Below are 18,714 nucleotides of genomic sequence, written 5' to 3'. Positions count from 1 at the left end.
CCTCTAAAAAAAAAAAAAGAAATAAAAAGCTGCCAGTTGCTACTAGTATATAATATTATCTGATTCCAAATGGACCAAAAAATAGTCAACAGGGAATATGGTATACTATGCATACCATGTACTAGTACTAGGAGATAAGAAATCAAGAATATTATCATTAATTCTTCACGCTATATATAATTATATATATATATATAGGCAATTAATTAATGAGTGATTAAATGAAGTACTATATAATCCCCATATACATATAAAGATGATAATATACCAAAGAAACAGTTAAGATTAACTAATTATATATAAAGATGATGAGGATCAACTGGAATGCCGAAAGTGAGAGGGAATTCTTTTCCTTTTACTGTGTAACTAAAAAAGAACATTCTCATTAATAGTATTTTTGGGTATATAATATAATATCATGTGGTTTATAATTAATTGGAAAGTTCGATCCTTCAAATCATTTTTGATTTGTTCCCTTCCCATCCCTAACTACTAGCTCCTCTTTTTCTTTTTCTTTTTCTTCTCTTGTTTTTGTTTATAATTAACTAGCTTTGATATATATTCTCTCTCTCTCTCTCTATATATATATATAAGTTGACATAAAAAGGGGTGCCACTTAACCAATATGCATGCGCACCCAGCTTCGCAAGAAGACTGCATGTCTTCAACAAAGAAAAGGTAGTCACCACCTGCACGACCCATATATATATGTATATATATATATATATATATATTTTTTAATGGACAGAAATTGGAGTCCGATTGATGGGTTCTCCCTTTAATCATTCCTCACTCTTATTCAATGGGATTAAAATAGTTTTGAAGAGGAAAAAAAATGAGAGAGAGAGAGAGATTTTTTTTTTTTTTTGGGGGGGAGGGGGGTGACTCATTTGTTATTAGCATATTATATAGAACTTCCTCATTAATGATGTTACTTTAAATGAATAGTATATATTGCGATATTTCTAATCACATGCAATATTCATGATAAGATAGAACAGTCATATCGAACATCGGAGATACGAATGTTGAAAATTACAGCGTAGACTCAATAGGTAATTAGAAAGGAATAATATATATAATAGGAATCAGTTGGATATAGCTTTACAAATAAAGGAAAAAGCACCATTGCTAGCTTTCGCCACCTTTTATTCACATGAAGAACTTATTCTTGGTCGTAGAAGAGAGAAGAATTAAGTAAATAATTCTCATCACAGAGGCATGCATGCCTGGATCATATGAATGAAGACTCGACATCTAAACCACCCGGGAAAAGGTTTCTGCAGCGAATAAATTAGTACTACTGCAGCTGCCTATAATTAACAAACTGACGTTGATTACTTATACAAGTTGTAAAGATAATGCATGCATGCAGTGGAAATATGAAAAACATCGACCCTAAATGACTATAAGTTGATGCATTCAAGATGAAGATGGACGTTACACATTCAAAAAAGAAGGGAATTAAGAGATTCCTTGGTTCTCTCAGAATTCTACACGTGATATGAGAAAACAATGTCGTTCACATCTTTGAGCGACTACATACAGATGAATCGACCTAATTAATGTACTCCTTGTCCACATGATAAATGCTAAAAGGAACTGAAATAACACGAATTCTCTCCGGCGGCCGGCCTCTTTGAAAACTTTAAACTGATGCTGTACTTACGGAGGCTTTAATTTAATCTGTAGGAGGTTTAGTTTATATACAAAAGTAGGGTAATCCGATTCCCGGCCCATCCTTTTAAAATTGCTTTAGCAAATCATGACGTAATTCGATCGTTGATCAAGTACTAGGCTAGCAGCATGTATAGTAGTACTACTACTTTATAAAATGCTTGCTTATAAAACTGAGAAAATAAGCCGACCAAGAATATATAGTCTACGTCGAAAAACAAGAATTTCGTTAAAAAAACATAAGAACATAGAAAAACGTATATACGTGCACAGTTTTTATATTTAGGGTTGGAAGAAAATATCACTTTAATTAATAGATGGCGTTAAATTCCGTCTACCATTTCTCCTTAATTATTGATATTTCATGGCGTTCCGATTCCGGATTTTGTAATATTTAAGAAATGCTTGATTTATACAAAAATATTTTTATAAAAATAAACTTACAAACTGACATATTAATATAACGTCTCAAATTCAGATAGTCTCCTGTCTTTTAAAACAGACCTAAATTAATTTTTAGAGAATGAACCAACCATCACCATGACCATGCAGTTTAGTAGTCAGGACTGCGACAGTCCCACTTGCTTTCATTATCTAGCTAGGTATTCTAGTGTGGAACTGCAAGAAGCACTAGAAAATTCTCTAGTACAAGACAATTAATAAACAACAAGCTGCTAATTAATTCCTTTCTTTTTTCTATCTAAATATAAAAACAATTTCCTTTAGTTTCACATATATAGACGACACATGATATAAATGGTAATCATAGTCACAAGTTCTTAAGAAATATGAAAGAACATTAAAGATCCAGAAAAATATTTATAACCCAAAAATAGAGGAGAATTTCTATTTTTGGCCCTCTAGTACTTCATTTGCTTTCTGCTCATTTTAGGGCAAAACTTGCATAATGGCTTGAATCAGTAACATCCAATTACGACTTTCATTATGCTGCATAAATGTCTGTACCCATGTTCACCCTGGAAAGATGAATCAAAGAGCTAGTGAGGAAAGAGAGAGGGGAGATGCAAATAGTGGGAGACACGGGAAGAAATTTCCATAAAAAAAACAATAACTAAGAGTTAGTGTCAGAGACTCGGAATAATCTCAAGAGATAAAGGTGGGGTCCCACAATGGAGCAGGGTAGGCCTACATTACAGGGCCTTGGTAAACAGGGGACATCCTCGTCGATGCATCTCTGCTATATATTTATGTGCTCTCCCCAGTTCACTTTAGGAAGCCAAGTTAAAAGGAAGTCCTTAACTTCTCTCTGCTTCCCCCAATCATCATCCTCTCACCACTGCCATCATCACCAAAACAGCAACTTAATTTTTGGCCTTGCCTTGCTGCAGCCTCAACTGCATGGAGCCTAAACCAGAATTTCGTGACAGCGAACCTGTGGACAATAATCTGCCTACAGAGATGTCGGAACCCCAGAACACCACTGTCCTTGCCTACCCTGTACGAGCAAATTCTCAGTCTGTTTACCAACTCACGTCCTTGCATCCTATAACTTTAAAGGTCATTATCTCTCTCTCTCTCACTCACTCTCTCTCTCCCAAAGCAAGCTACATATATTTTGTTTAACATCGAGTATTGTTTATGCATAAACAATAAATATTCATGAATTACACTGGTTAATGTTTTTTTGGTATAATGATTATCCTCTCTTTAATATAATGAATTAGAACTTTTGCGCAAAGTTTCATGTTTCTTTTCCGTGTTTCTTTGCACAGTTTGAAGAGGTGGTGTACAAAGTCAAACTGGAGCAGAAAGGATTATGCTGGGGTACATGGAGTAGCAGTGAAAAAACCATACTGAATGGATTAACAGGCATGGTTTCCCCAGGAGAGATACTAGCGATGTTAGGGCCATCCGGGAGTGGCAAAACCACCCTTCTTACAGCCCTTGGAGGCCGTCTAAATGGCAAGCTGTCCGGAAAGATCACATACAATGCTCAGCCTTTTTGTGGTACCATAAAGAGAAGAACAGGATTTGTGGCTCAGGACGATGTTTTGTACCCACATCTCACTGTGACCGAAACCCTTCTTTTCACCGCACTCCTAAGGCTACCCACTAGCTTGACTAAGGATGACAAAGCCCAGCATGTGGAGAGAGTGATCACCGAGCTGGGATTGAATAGGTGCCGCAACAGCATGATTGGGGGGCCACTTTTTAGAGGTATATCAGGAGGAGAAAAGAAGAGGGTGAGTATTGGTCAGGAAATGCTAATCAATCCAAGCTTGCTTCTGCTAGACGAGCCAACCTCAGGTTTGGACTCGACCACGGCTCAAAGGATCATGACCACAGTCAAAAGGCTTGCCAGTGGGGGTCGAACCGTGGTCACCACCATTCACCAGCCCTCGAGCAGGCTCTACCACATGTTCGACAAGGTCATCTTGCTCTCTGAGGGCTGCCCCATCTATTATGGTCCTGCTTCAGAAACCTTGGGATATTTTTCCTCAATCGGCTATTCCACATCCATGACCATCAATCCAGCTGATCTTTTGCTTGATCTTGCTAATGGTAATTTCCACCTTCTTTAAGAATTTGGTTTTGTTAAAGGGACTTCCTTTTCTTCTATTGGATTTCTATTTAGCATCTTTCAACCCAGATGGATGTGTCACTTGGAGTGCTAGTACTGATAGTGGAGATAAAAGCTCACTGTTTAATGAATATAACACGAATATCAATATTCTACATCCTCCCATTTTAGCACATGATACGTATACGTATATGTATTTATATCTTCATATACGTAGTCACGTGCACACACGAACATGATTATCAATTTTATTTTTTTGCACTTCAAATGGTGAATTTGGTCTAGGATCTAACATGTTTGCAGCTTGTTGACTTTGTGGCTTTGAATAATGTGAACGAAAGAAAAAAGAATGCGATGTCATGACCATTGAGGTAAATTTGAAAAATTGCAGGAATTTCTCCCGATTCCAAGCAATCAACCGAGCAAGTTGAGAACATGGAAGAAGAACAGAAGTTGGTCAAGGAAGCTCTGATTTCAGCCTATGACAAGAACATTTCTACGAGGCTGAAGACTGAGCTTTGCAGTTTCGATGTCAACAACTACAACTATACAAAAGATGGCTGTAAAAGTAAATCTTCTCTCTTCTCCCTCTTATTGGGGCAATATATTTGATCATTAATTTATCCTAACCCAACCTCATGCAGGAGCAAGTAGATGATCACCATCGGCTGCAAATGTTCATTATTTTTCTTCTCTTCTGCTACTTTAGTTTCGGCTAATGCGAAGTACTGACTTCTGGTAATGAACAGGACATGACTTTAAATCAGAGCAATGGTGTACAAGCTGGTGGCATCAGTTCAAGGTGCTGCTTCAGAGGGGACTGAGGGAGAGGAGGTTTGAAGCCTTCAACAGGTTAAGGATTTTCCAAGTTATAAGTGTGGCCGTGCTTGGTGGACTCTTATGGCTGGACACGCCACCATCTCACATTGAAGACCGTGTAAGAATCTCTCCTAGTTTCAATTAGTCAAAATTCTATTGCACATGTACAAATTGAAGTTTGTGTCTTTAATTCATGTCAAAATTCTCATATTTTCTAACAAAATTACCTCCAATAATTTTCTCCTTTAATCCTAAAAAAGTTTTGGGGAGATCTCGCCGTACTTGAACTTAGTTATTGGATAAATTTACCATGATATATATTGAGATAGTAGTTTTTATCTTAAATTATTTTCCTTATAGGCTCTAAACAAGGTTTGCATTCTGACTGCAGATCGCATTGCTCTTCTTCTTCTCTGTGTTCTGGGGTTTCTACCCTCTCTACAACGCAGTTTTCACATTTCCCCAAGAAAGAAGAATGCTAGTCAAGGAAAGATCATCGGGAATGTACCGCCTTTCATCCTACTTCCTAGCCAGAACAGTTGGAGACCTGCCGCTGGAGCTTGCACTCCCAACAGCCTTCGTTTTCATTATCTACTGGATGGGTGGACTTAAACCCAATGCCATGACTTTCATCCTTTCACTGCTTGTTGTTCTCTACAGTGTCCTTGTGTCCCAAAGTCTTGGCTTAGCCATCGGTGCAATTCTCATGGACGTAAAACAAGCAACTACTTTAGCTTCTGTTACAACCCTTGTTTTCCTGATAGCAGGAGGATACTATATTCAGCAGATTCCTCCATTCATAGTCTGGCTTAAGTACTTGAGCTATAGCTACTACTGTTACAAACTACTTCTTGGGGTTCAATACAAAGAGGACGATTATTATGAGTGCTCAAAAGGAGTGCTGTGTCGAGTTGGAGATTTCCCTGCAGTCAAATCAATGGGTCTGAGCCATTTATGGGTAGACGTGGCCATCATGGCCCTAATGTTGGTGGGTTATCGACTTGTTGCTTATTTGGCACTGCATAGAGTGCAGTTTAGATAGAAATTTCTCAAGCGTTTCAGCAGAGGACGTTCCCTATTCCATCCAGCAAGAGTTCTGATCTTCTTCTTCTTTCTTCTTCTTCTCAACTGAGGGAATAATATTCTGTTTAGATAGATCATGATCGTCATCATGTTGTGAAGTTTTGATCAATCTCCCTCTGATCAACAGTCTGGCTGTATTATTAGCCTGCCCTTTTCGTTATAACTCAGAGACCAATAGTACTAACTCTTAAGCTGCTTAATTTAAGAATAAATTTCTGTCTTTTCTGAATAAAGTGTTCATCAATATGCTATCTGACAAGAGGAGATCAGGAAATCAAATGAAAAAGTGTAACATGTTCATTTCGGTTTTCAGGAAAGGTTAAAAAGATGACGTCCGGACTCCGGACCTTGAAGCTCTAATCAGTAGTACTCCTCTTTTGCAGAAGTCAATTATAAATACTTGTGGGGCTTTCTTACCAAACTAAAAACGTACTCTTGTTTAGTTAAAGGATTCCTGCAAGTGCATCGATACAAAGAGAAAAACACTCAGGCAGGGATCATTAAAAGTTCGGAATTCCTAAGGCAAATGAGACCATTTTTAGCATCCTCAATCCAAAAAGAAAAGGATCAAAACTACCTACTTTTCTGTTCTTTTCTTTTCAGTTCATGTTTGGATTAAATCCCATTTTCGTTATAACAAAAGCAAGATCAGGTGATGAAAGCAACATACCATAGAAAGAATAGACTACCAAAATCATATAATTCTCACATAATTTCCAATATTGCGCAAAGTTATTCACAAGCAGTAGCAGAATTTGTGAAGGGGAATTAGCCAGCAGAGAACAACGAGAGGAGGGAGGCCCACTTTCACGTACGTGGACATCACCCCGGTCGAAAGGTCACTGAAGTTGGGTGGAGACCCATGCAGAGAAGAAATAAAAGCCGAAATCCTTGGTGATTTCCTACTTGAGTACAATGCACTATCCCTTCCACGCCAACATTTATCTCCAGGAATATTAATATATAGCAAAGAACAAAAATCTGCATTCTGTCCCGTCCTTTTCTTCTTTGATTTTCTAGAAGTTGTGGCCTTTATTTAAGTATTAAAAAGGTGTGAGAAGGCTGATGATCATTAGGTCAGAAATTCAAATGATAAACCAGAAGAAACTAAGCAAGCAGTGCTTCTAACACTGAAAAGATCAGCTTTTGACCACACTGGAAATAATTTAACTAAAATAATTTTTGAGTCCCTGAAAAATAACTTTCTAAGGTTTTTAATTAATTAAAAACAAACGAAAATCACAAAAAATAAAAATAAATAAATAAATTAGGGTGACAATATGTGACACATTTTGTAAACCCAGCTGGAACAATACTATGACACAAAATTAGCAGCATAGGGTTTTGAAATAAATGGGTTCAGTCAAAATAGGTTGACCCATTAAGACACGGTTAATAAACAGGCCAATAGTGGGTCAACTTGCTTTATCCAAAATCAACCTACAATAATACGTTTAAATTTTATTTCAAAATTACAATTTTACTATTGTTGAGTTATAATATCGGTATTTTTCAATGTACAACCATTTTTACATGTACAACCCTTTATAAAACCATGTTTTAAAATAAGGATATTTATGTAAAATAATATTACTTTTATAAGTTATTTTATAATAATTATATAAAATAGTGTAAAAATAGTTGTATATATATGATTTTCCTTTCTTTCAATATGCTTATATTTTCATTATAGGACTTGTAATTCTAGACCTAAGCTCATATAATTTGTTATTGTTGGGTTTGTAACATTTTTTTATTATACGTTAAAATTTGAAAAGTATTAATATTTTGTTTAGTAGCTAGGTAATCTTATTGTTTTTTTTTTCCCAAGATATTGTGGCTTATAATAAATATATATTTGTTAACAAATGAATTCTAACAAATGAATTATATAATTATATATCTACATAATAAAAAAAATGAGTTATATAATTATATATCTACATATGAATTTTGATGATAGCAAATAAATTCAAGCATAAAGGAGTTTTAAGCTCAAGTTGTCTACACAATAAAGCCAAACACATCAACGAACCAAGCATGACTAAGAAAGGGAACAAGTTCACAAATAAAGCTATTAAAGTAAGTTTGTACATCTCTTGATAAAATTCAAAATTGTAAGGCTTAAAATTAATATTTTCTGATAAAGCATCAAATTATATTTTCCACATGTGCATAATATATTTGAAAATTAAAAGTTAGAGTTTTGAATTTTTTAAAGATGATTGATTGTCATCTTTCACAATCATCTTTCACAATCATCCTTCACATATGTATGTTTTGTTTGAAAATTTTGAAAATTGATTAATGCTCTTTGTGACATATGCAAAAGGTAGATAATTTTGTTTGAAAAATCTGAAAAGTAAATAATGTTCATTTTGTCATATGCGAAAAGTAGATGATTTAATTTGAAAATTTTGAAAAGTAATTGACGTTGTCTTTGACAATTGCAAAAAAGGAGAAAGTTTTATTTGAAAATTTTGAAAAATGGATGGTGTTCCTTTTTGACATGCGAATCTTTTTAAGTTTGAAAATGAAGTCTCATATGTAACGTCCCGATCCCGTAGGGATCGAAGAGTTACTCCCTATAACTTAAAACTCACAATTCATCAACAAATTTATAGACTCCAAAATATAACGTCATCAGAATACTACAAAGTCTCTTAATAAAATCCACCACTGCTCAGAAATTTTCTATGAGTAATCCACTATACTTAAATAATCATCTCACCGACACTCCATAATCCTGATCCTTAGCTGGTCTATTCAAAAATCATCTGAAAAATAAATGGAGATAAGGGGTAAGTTATCAACAACTCAGTAAGCAGAGGACATATACTAGTGTGTAAACATGAGCATTTTCATAGAGTTCGGAATGCAGAAACAAAACATTTCAGTATCAATATGCAAATCTCAAAAAATACATTTTATCAGAAAATCAGAGCGACTTCTCAAATATTTCATATTCAGAAACCAACTTTTTATATTCAAAGACTTCTTTGGCACAACATGACTGAACAACTTCGTCTTATCATATCATATCAGAACAGAGACCATGTTTAACCCCCGTGGTAGGGTTGTGCATCCTGCGGAAAGCCAAGCAGAACATAAATCACCGTGTTACCAAAGCGATTGCACTCAGAACAGAAAACCACTATTATATCCCATGGCGGGCCAGAGGTCACTATTATCTCCCGTGACAGGGCCAGAGGTCACTATTATATCCCGTGACAGGGCCAGAGGTCATTATTATCTCCCGTGACAGGGCTAGAGGTCACTATTATCTCCCGCGACAGGGCCACATATAAGAGCAAAATAGAATCAGAATCACCATATCAGAGTCAGAATCAGAGTCAGAAAGTCATGCCAAAGGTTTTTCAGATGCCACATCATAACAGAGTACAGAACATACAGAATCAGATCACAAAACATACTTTATGCACAAAATTTCATATTCGCTCTATTTTTCAAAGTTCAGAAACAGAATGTTAGAAATAAGCTCATGTCTACCCCAGTCATGACAGAAAATACTTTCTTCTTAAACAGAATCTCATGGGTAATGCAGACCAATTATCTGAGGTTGTTTTCAGATTTCTTTTCACAACAAAACATGCACATTTTTCAAAAAGGACCTCAGTTCATTTCATTTAATGCAAAGTCTAGCATAGGAACCCCGCTTATCTGAACTTCTTAGCTTTTCAGAACTTTCCTAAAAAATGCCAAACAAATATTAATCGTCACCTATAAAATAATCACGTAACTTCCATAAATTTCCAACCAAACACATATTTCGATATTAAAACTTAAAAGTGCTAAAAGAATCTATTTTAAGAACCTCAAAACCTAAAATTCTCATAATACCTAAAATACCAACATTTTCTAAGACCAACAATATTCACTTAATCGAAATCGCACTGGAGAAGAAATTTATCGAAAAAGTATTATGATAATTATAGAACTCAATAAAAATTAATATTCAAAATATCTAAAATACCAACAATATTTTATAAATAAAAAGAATACATTGATTACTAAACTTTTCCTAAAATAATTGATGAAAAACTCACCTCTTATGAAAAATAGATTTACTTACTTTAACTAACAATATTATCAAAATACAATATAATATTTATTAAAACTTAAAACAAAATCCTAATTAAATATAAACTCAACACACAAAAATTTCTTCTCAGCCGAAACTCAAACCGTGAACTTTCCTAATATATATTAGGTTAAAACTAGTAAGTGCAAGTTAAAACTTTACTTATAAATATACACACACACACACACACACAGATATATATATATATATATAAATATATATATAAGCACCCTATACGTAAACAGGCGATAAACAAACAACAGAAAACAGCGAAAAACATGCAGCGGCGGCAGGGACTCACCGAGATGGTGAAGTGCGACGGCGCGGCATGCGACGGGAGGTGGTGCACTCGGTGGCTATGCACTGGACTAGAAAGAGAGAGAGAGAGATGCACGGTGAGAGAGAGCTTACGGGAGAATTAACCGAACGTGAGAGACAGAAAAACAGAGAGGGAGATACCGTGCGGCGAGGCGGCAAGAGGCGGACCTGGGGTGACATAAAACTTCACCGGCGGTTTCTGGAGCCGCAACGTGAAGAAGCTCACGGTGGTTAAAGGTTGCAATGGCTCACGGTAGAAGGAGAACCATCCTCTGTTTCGGGAGTGAAAAACAGAGGCTGCGGGATGGCTATCGAAGGCTACGGGTTCACGGCTGGGTCACGGTGGCGGCATAAGGCAGCGTTGAGGAGGAGCAAGCAGTGACTTGACTTCCTTCGGAGGCTGCACTTTCCAGGAGACAGTTGGGGATGCAGGATGGCTTTTGGCCGTGCACGGGTGAGTCTTGCCGTGCGATCCGCTTGCTCAGCGTCTCACATGGCGCAATGGTTGCCCGTGGTTGAGATTGACCTGAGCTGGCCGTGGGTGGTGCACTGCAGAAGTGCACGGTGCGGGGTGAAGGTCAGTGTAGTTGTTGACGGCAGGGTGGAGTGTAGCTCTGCACGGGTTGCTGCCGCCACTTCTCTAGAGAGAAAACATGCATTTAGTTGATTAAAACCCTAGAAGATCACGTACGTGCATGCGGTAAGGAAGTGAAACTGCTTCTTGGTTGCGTCGGGCTGGGCTTACAGGTCCACTCCATGCATTTCGGCCCACGGGTAAGGTATGCTAAAACATTTGGGATCCAAAAGAAACTAAAATACACTTAAACAGGCCCAGTCCGAACAAGAAGAGTTCAACAATAAAAAAAAATTAAAGAGTAAATTTAAATACAAACACTGATTAATATCAAGAAAGTACATCAAAATAAATTTCACAACTTAAAAAAAAATATAAAATAAAACCAACGAGAAAAATTCGATAAATTTTTAAAACAAGAACAATAATATTTAAATTAATTATAAAAAAAATCTTCCACATAAAATAAATAAATACGCTAAAAAATTACGGGGTATTACATCATATGCCTATAAATTGCTCAATTGAGACCTTCAAAATCACAACGAGAGTATAAACATCAATTGCAAGTTTTACAACATTCATTCAAATCTTTCAATCTCTATTCTCTAAGTATTGAGCCTTACCCCTTGTTCATTTTGAGAGAGATGTAGTTTGCACTGTATTGTTCTTATTTCACTAATTGAGGAGTATTTTTCTGATAATCTATTCACTATCAACTCTTGTATCAGTAAAAGCGTGTGTATAACCCTTGTGCATGTTGAAGGTATTCTGCATAGGGAATAGCTGAATCACCACGTGTAAAGTGATCGTAAGTGTATAGGGTATTCTACACCAACTTTTTGTAGTGGTACTGCTTAAAAGTGTAATAGATTTCTGTCTCTACCTAAATGAGGTTGAATAGTGAATTTGGAAATCCTCAAGTGGTAGCTTGAGACGATGATGCAAGCAGTGGGGTTGAACCTCGTTAAAATCTTGAGTTTGCTTCTCTTTTACCCTTACTCTTTATATTTCTTGTTGCTTTATATTTACTGTTACTTTGTATTTTGTTCTTATTTTATATTGTGTATTTGGTTTATATTTTTCAATCTTTAAATATGTAACGCCCCAATAAAAGAGCCAAAGCACATGGCCTATACTCCAAAAGGATTAGTCAATGATACAATTGGAGTCTCATTGGAACCTTATAAAAAGCAAGAATTTCTCCTTCACAAGTAATGTGGGATCTCATACATCACCTACCCTTATTCATATCATATGAGGGGTTTCACAATCTACCCCCGTTAAATTCCTGACATCCTCGTCGGGTCTATCTATTATAGGTGGCATGGCTCAAGTCCCACATTTCTGGTTGGGATAGTCTCTGATACCATTTGTAACGCCCCAATAAAAGGCCCAAACCACATGGCCTATACTCCAAAAGGACTAGTCATTGATACAATTGGAGCCTCATTAGAACTTTATAAAGAGCAAGAACTTCTCATTCCCAAGTAATGTGAGATCTCATACACTACCTACCTTTATTCATATCATATGGGGTATCACAAAATACAACCCATTTCACCCCCTATTATGTTAGTCATCTGGGCAACAATTGTTATCAGAGCAATGGCTCTTTTATAAGATTAGCTATCTTTTGAGTTAATATCTTATGGCTAACATTACAACTACCTTTGGTGAACGTCAATCCACTACTCGGCCTCCACAATTTTATGGAGACAATTACACATTCTAGAAAGCTAGAATGAAAATATTCCTTCAGGCTCAAGGTTGAGAAATTTGAAAATGTGTTGTAAATAGACCTTATATCCCAACAAAAGTTGTTGATGGAGTAAATGTCTAAAAGGAAGAAGAAGATTTTTGATCGTGAAAATGAGAGAATTCTAACATTGAATGCAATGGCTATAAATTTCTTATCTAATGCTCTCAATGGGAATGAATTCAATAGAATAATAACTTGCAAAATGACAAAGGAATTTGGGATAAGTTGGAAGTAACTTATGAAGGAATTTCGCAAGTCAAGAAATGAAAATTTATATTCTTACTCATGAATATGACAATGTTTAAAATGAATGATGATGAATCTATTTCTACTATGTATACTCGTTTTACTAACATTATAAACAATTTAACAGCTTTCAGCAAGATTTATTCCAGCTTAGAGTAGTAAAAAAGAGTTCTCAACTCTCTGCCAAAACGTTGAGAATCAAAAGTGATGGCAGTTCTTGAAGTTACAAACCTTAAGAAACTCGAAGTAAATGAAGTCATCGGGTCACTTACCACCTATAAGTACACATTGAAAAGAGGAGAATAAGAAGAAAAACTAAAGAAGAGTTTGGCACTTAAAGTTGTTCCTCATGAAAGCAAAAGTGATGAAGATAAGGAAACTAACAATAAAGATGAAGAAGATGCGATGATAACAAGGAGAATTAAGAGATTCTTAAAGAGAATTAGGGGCATGTGGCAGTCGAGTGGGGAAGCTTGGTTAGTGATGGGGGATCTAAATGAAATTTTGTTCCATCATGAGAAACCGGGTGGGAATTGTAGACTAGAGAGACAGTTGGCAGATTTTCGAGCAGTATTAGAGGACTGTGATTTGCGAGATTTGGGTTTTCACGGTTATAAATTTACTTGGTCAAATCGAAGGGAAGACCATCATGGTGTTAGTGAAAGACTTGACCGTTTCTTAGCAAATTCAGCGTGGTGTAATTCTTTTCCAAATGCAAGAGTTAGCCATGGTGTTGTGGCTTATTCTGACTACTTACCCATTTGGGTTGAATTGGAGGGGGAGGTTGTGATTTCTAGAACTAAAAGGCCTTTTCGTTTTGAGGAAATGTGGGTGGGGGCTAAAGATTGTGAAGACATTATTAAAGCACAATGGAGAAGGTGCAATACCCAGCCCACTATGGAGGATGTTATGAGTATGATTAGAGAGTGTGGGGTAAAATTGGATGCATGGAGTAGGCATACTTTTGGTCATGTTCAAAAGGAGCTTTAACAGGCCAAACAACATCTTAACAAACTCTATGAAGATAATCGTGTTTAAAATCTGTTGGTACTAAATAAGGCAAGAGAGGAGGTACAAATTTGGCTGGACAGGGATGAGGTTATGTGGCGACAATGCTCAAAGGCCTTATGGTTAAAGTGTGTTTGTTCCGGGACGCCTAATTACTGATAACGTTTTGATTGCCTATGACATTATGTATTTTTTGAAGTTGAAGAAAAAAGGAAAAAAGGGTTTTATGCCATTGAAGTTAGACATGAGTAAAGTGTACGATAGGGTGGAATGGGGTTTTCTGAAAAATATTATGGAGGTGATGGGGTTCAGGCAAGAGTTTGTTAAGTTGATTATGCTGTGTGTTAGTTATGTGTCCTTTGATGTGTTGATCAATGGTGAGCCTAAGGGGCCTATTATTCCATCTAGAGGACTTAGACAAGGGGATCCATTGTCCCCTTATCTATTTCTTCTATGTACTGAGGAGCTGACTACTCTGTTAAAAGATGCGGGTGGTAGAAATGAGATTTCAGGAATAAAGATTTGTAGGGGGCTCCAAAGGTTACTCATCTGCTGTTTGCAGATGATAGCTTGGTTTTCTGTAAAGTTGATTAAGAGGAGAATAGGAGGGTTCAAGCTCTGTTGGAGAAATATGAAGCTGTTTTAGGTCAGCGTATTAATTGTGAAAAAACAGCCATGGTTTTTAGTGGGAATGTGCCAAGTGGAGTCCAAGAAGGGATTAAACAACTGTTGGGAAATTCTTATGTGCAACAGTACGAGAAGTATTTAGGACTCCCACCAATTGTTGGGAGGTCAAAATCTATTGCTTTTACATCTATAAAACAGTGTGTGTGGCAAAAGCTTCAAGCTTGGAAAGAGAAGTTGCTCTCACAGGGGGGAAAGGAAGCGTTACTTAAGGCTGTAGCTCTTTCAATACCCTTTTATACCATGAGTTGTTTTCTTCTTTCCTTGAGTTTGTGTACCGAATTGGAGGGTATGATGGCTAGGTTTTGGTGGGGGCAAAGGAAAGATGAGAGGCGAATACATTGGCTGAATTGGAACAAAATGTGTGTTAGGAAATCATGGGGAGGGATGGGGTTTAAAAATTTGTGTCTCTTTAATTTGGCAATGCTTGCTAAACAGGGGTGGCGCCTACTCCAAGATGAAAATTCATTATTGCACAGATTGCTGAAAGCAAAGTATTATTTGGGTTTAGATTTTTTACAAGTAGGGTTGGGTAGATCGCCTTCCTATACTTGGAGAGAATTTGGGAGGCCAAAAAATGGGTTCTAGAGGGATGTAGATGGAGGATAGGGGATGAGACTTCAGTAAATATTTGGTTTGATAGTTGGATCCCGGGACATACTTCTTTAGTGATGGAAGAGATTGTGGCGAGTGAAGGGAACCAACATGATTGTGTGAAGTCTCTTATGTGTGAAAACTCTAGAATGTGGGATTTGAGGAAACTTAGAGCTCTCTTTGATCCAAGGGTTGTGGAGGATATCCAGAAAGTTGTTTTGTGTGCTTGGAATGGGGTTGATAGGCGTGTATGGGGCTATGAAATAAATGAGATGTTCACGGTTAGAATATGTTATAAGTTTTTATTGGCTTAGCAGGGTCCATAAGTAGCTGAATCATACTCTTCGCATATCCATAGCGTGGTCTGGAAAAATATTTGGAAAATGCCTTGGACTAATAAGATCAAAATATTTGCATGCCGTGCTTGTAAGGATGGATTGCCTACAAAGGAGAATTTATTACTAAAACACGACCCAATTGATGTGAGCTGTAGTCTATGTCATACTGAACATGAAGGGTTGTATCATGCTTTGGTGCAATGTGTGCATGTGCAGAGGATTTGGAATGATTATCTCCCTGCCTTTGAGAGAGATTAATATCTGAATGTTTTAGAGGTGGCGTTTCATTTCAGTAGTGCCAAACACTTTGAACATCTACCTTTTTTTCTTTGGCGTGGGGAATATGGTATAGGAGGAACAAATACGTTCATGAATAGATTCTTATTCCCATGCATCAAGTTGTTGAACATGCTATTTATGTGCTGAAATGTTATAAAGGGGCCCGGCGACTATTAAGGCAACAAGTGCGAGATTTCTACAAATGGAAGCCACCGGATCCTGATGTTTTGAAATTAAATGTTGATGGAGCTGTTTTTGAAGAGATGGGGAGAGCTGGTATAGGTGCAATCTTGAGACACAGTTCGGGCCGAGTGTTGATGGCTGTAATCTCATTAGAAGATGTTGTTGCTGAACCTATACAGGTGGAGTTGTTGGCCCTTCTACGTGGCCTTCAATTCTGTGTAAGCTTGGGAATAGAAAAGATCCAGGTAGAGAGTGATTGCTCCCTAGCCATAGAAGCATTACATCAAGGTAACATAGACATCTCCAAATTTGGTGGTATTTATTTTGAGATTAAAGAGTTGGCTTCTCATTTTGGGGATTGTATGTTTAGATATGTTTATAGAGAGACTAATGAAGTTGCTCATTATCTTGCTAAGTATGCAAGGAATGTTGGTAGAATCAACATGTGGTGGGATTGTATTCCGAACTTTTTATCTCAAACCTTGTGGTTTGATTTATATCTGTAATTTTCCTTTTTCATTAATGAAAGTTTTTTGGTATTTATTATAAAAAAAAAAAAAAAAAAAAAAAAAAATTACAATTACAATAAGCCTAAACATATCAAGGTGGGTTGTCCTCAACTAAAGAAAGATTGAAACAAGGGTAAGAAAACAATTAAAGCTACATGGGATGATGATTCAAGTAGCTCAGACAACGAAATAAGTAATGGAGAATTTACAAATCTTTGTCTTATGGGTAAAATTGACATCGAGATAACAAATTGTGACAATATTAAAAATCCTTAATATGAGGAATTGCAAAATATTTTGGAAAAGGTATATGAGAAACTTGAGAAATTGGGTGTCAAATATACTACTTTGAAAAATAATAATTCTTTTTTAACAAACGAAATTGATGTTTTAAGAAAAAAAAATATCATTTTGAAAGATGAAAATCATGAGTTGAAAAAGAAAGTGACTGATTTAAAAAAGATTGTCGAAAACTTTACAAACGGAAAAAGAAATTTTGAAAAATTCTTGGTAGTCAAAGATGTGTTTTTGACAAGACAGGCTTGGGATACATGATAAAACAAAAATACAATCCTTATAAAAACTTATATGATAATCCTTCTAAAAACTTATAAAAATTTTTCAAAGAAAGATACTCTTACAATCTCACTCAAGTTCTTCATATATGCCACATGTTATCTACAATTTCTGTATTAGAAATGATCATAATTATCATGCTTGTTCTATTAGACGAAAACATACAATGACTATTAGGGTCATATGGGTACCTAAAAATCTTGTTTCTTTTAATACTAATAAATGAATGACCCAAAGAACTTGGGAACGAAGAAAAATCATTTTAATTGTTTTTGTAGGTATGCATGAAGTCCTCCATAAACAAAAGCAAATGGTTTTTAGATAGTAGATGTTCAAGACACATGACGGGAGACAAGACTAAGTTCATTGATCTTACATCTAAAGAAGAATGACATGTGACATTTGGAGACAACTCGAAAGGGAAGATCGTGGGAATAAGTAAAATTGGTAATCAGTTTTCTCTCAAAATTGAATATGTTATACTTGTTGAAGGTCTAAAATATAATCTTTTGAGCATAAGTCAATTATATGATAAAGGATTTACAGTTACTTTCAAAAGGGATAAGTGCATTATTTTGAATGATCATGATTGTAATGTTTGTTTTCTTACTTTTAGTAGCAACAATGTTTATACTATTGAACTTGAAGAAATTTCCTCACAAGATGCTATTTGTTTTTCAACTGAAAATGAAACTAGTTGGCTATGGTATAGAAGACTAGGTCATTCCAACATGGAACTTATTTCAAAATTTTCAAAAAATGATCTCGTGAAAGATTTACCAAAGACAAATTTTCTTAAAGACAAAATCTGTGATGCATGCCAGTTTGATTAACAAAGAAAAATTTCTTTTAAAACTAAGAAACATACCTCCACAACTAGACCACTGCAACTAATACACATGGATCTTTTTGGACCAAACAGAGTTGCAAGTCTAGGATGAAAATATTATGCATTTATTATTGTTAATGATTTCTCTAGACCTATTTGGGTCATTTTCTTGCTCATAAAGATGAGCCACATAATACATTTACCAAGTTATGCAAGAGAATTCAAAATGAAAGGGTTATACTATTTCAAGTATCCAAAGTGATAGGGGAAATAGTTTGTTAATAAAGATACTGAAGCTTTTTATGATGAAATTGGTTTTATGCGTAATTTCTCTACTCCTCGAACTCCTCAACAAAATGGGATAGTAGAGAAGAAGAACATATATCTTCAAGAGATGGCAAAAACAATGTTCGATGAGAACAACTTGCCTAGTTATTTTTGTAATGGAAAAAAGCCTAGCATTGGTTACTTTCATGTATTTGGATGCAAATATTTAATTTTGAATGACAAAGATAATTTAGGCAAATTTGATGTAAAATCTGATGAAAGTATCTTTCTCGGGTATTCTACTAATAGTAAAACTTATAGAGT

The 18,714-nt window shown here is 35.9% G+C and overlaps 3 protein-coding genes across 3 annotated transcripts; all 3 read left to right on the top strand.

The window, feature by feature from the left end:
- The first annotated feature begins 2,910 nt into the window (after window positions 1–2,910).
- On the top strand, window positions 2,911–6,380 carry LOC118344521 (ABC transporter G family member 14-like). Its single transcript, XM_035685452.1, has 5 exons — window positions 2,911–3,195; window positions 3,411–4,200; window positions 4,611–4,787; window positions 4,969–5,156; window positions 5,430–6,380. The coding sequence occupies exons 1-5, from the start codon at window positions 3,037–3,039 to the stop codon at window positions 6,078–6,080; spliced, it is 1,965 nt and encodes a 654-aa protein (XP_035541345.1). The 5' UTR covers window positions 2,911–3,036; the 3' UTR covers window positions 6,081–6,380.
- Window positions 6,381–13,606: 7,226 nt separating this feature from the next.
- LOC118347675 lies at window positions 13,607–14,113 on the top strand. Its single transcript, XM_035687695.1, has one exon. The coding sequence runs from the start codon at window positions 13,607–13,609 to the stop codon at window positions 14,111–14,113; it is 507 nt and encodes a 168-aa protein (XP_035543588.1).
- A 2,023-nt stretch (window positions 14,114–16,136) lies between these two features.
- Window positions 16,137–16,715, top strand: LOC118347674. Its single transcript, XM_035687694.1, has one exon. The coding sequence runs from the start codon at window positions 16,137–16,139 to the stop codon at window positions 16,713–16,715; it is 579 nt and encodes a 192-aa protein (XP_035543587.1).
- The last annotated feature ends 1,999 nt before the right edge of the window (window positions 16,716–18,714 follow it).

This window comes from Juglans regia, chromosome 2, assembly GCF_001411555.2.
Source record: "Juglans regia cultivar Chandler chromosome 2, Walnut 2.0, whole genome shotgun sequence".
Classification (NCBI taxonomy): Eukaryota; Viridiplantae; Streptophyta; class Magnoliopsida; order Fagales; family Juglandaceae; genus Juglans; species Juglans regia.
Note: the sequence above shows the minus strand (reverse complement) of the source record. Positions and strands in the feature narration are given on the sequence as shown.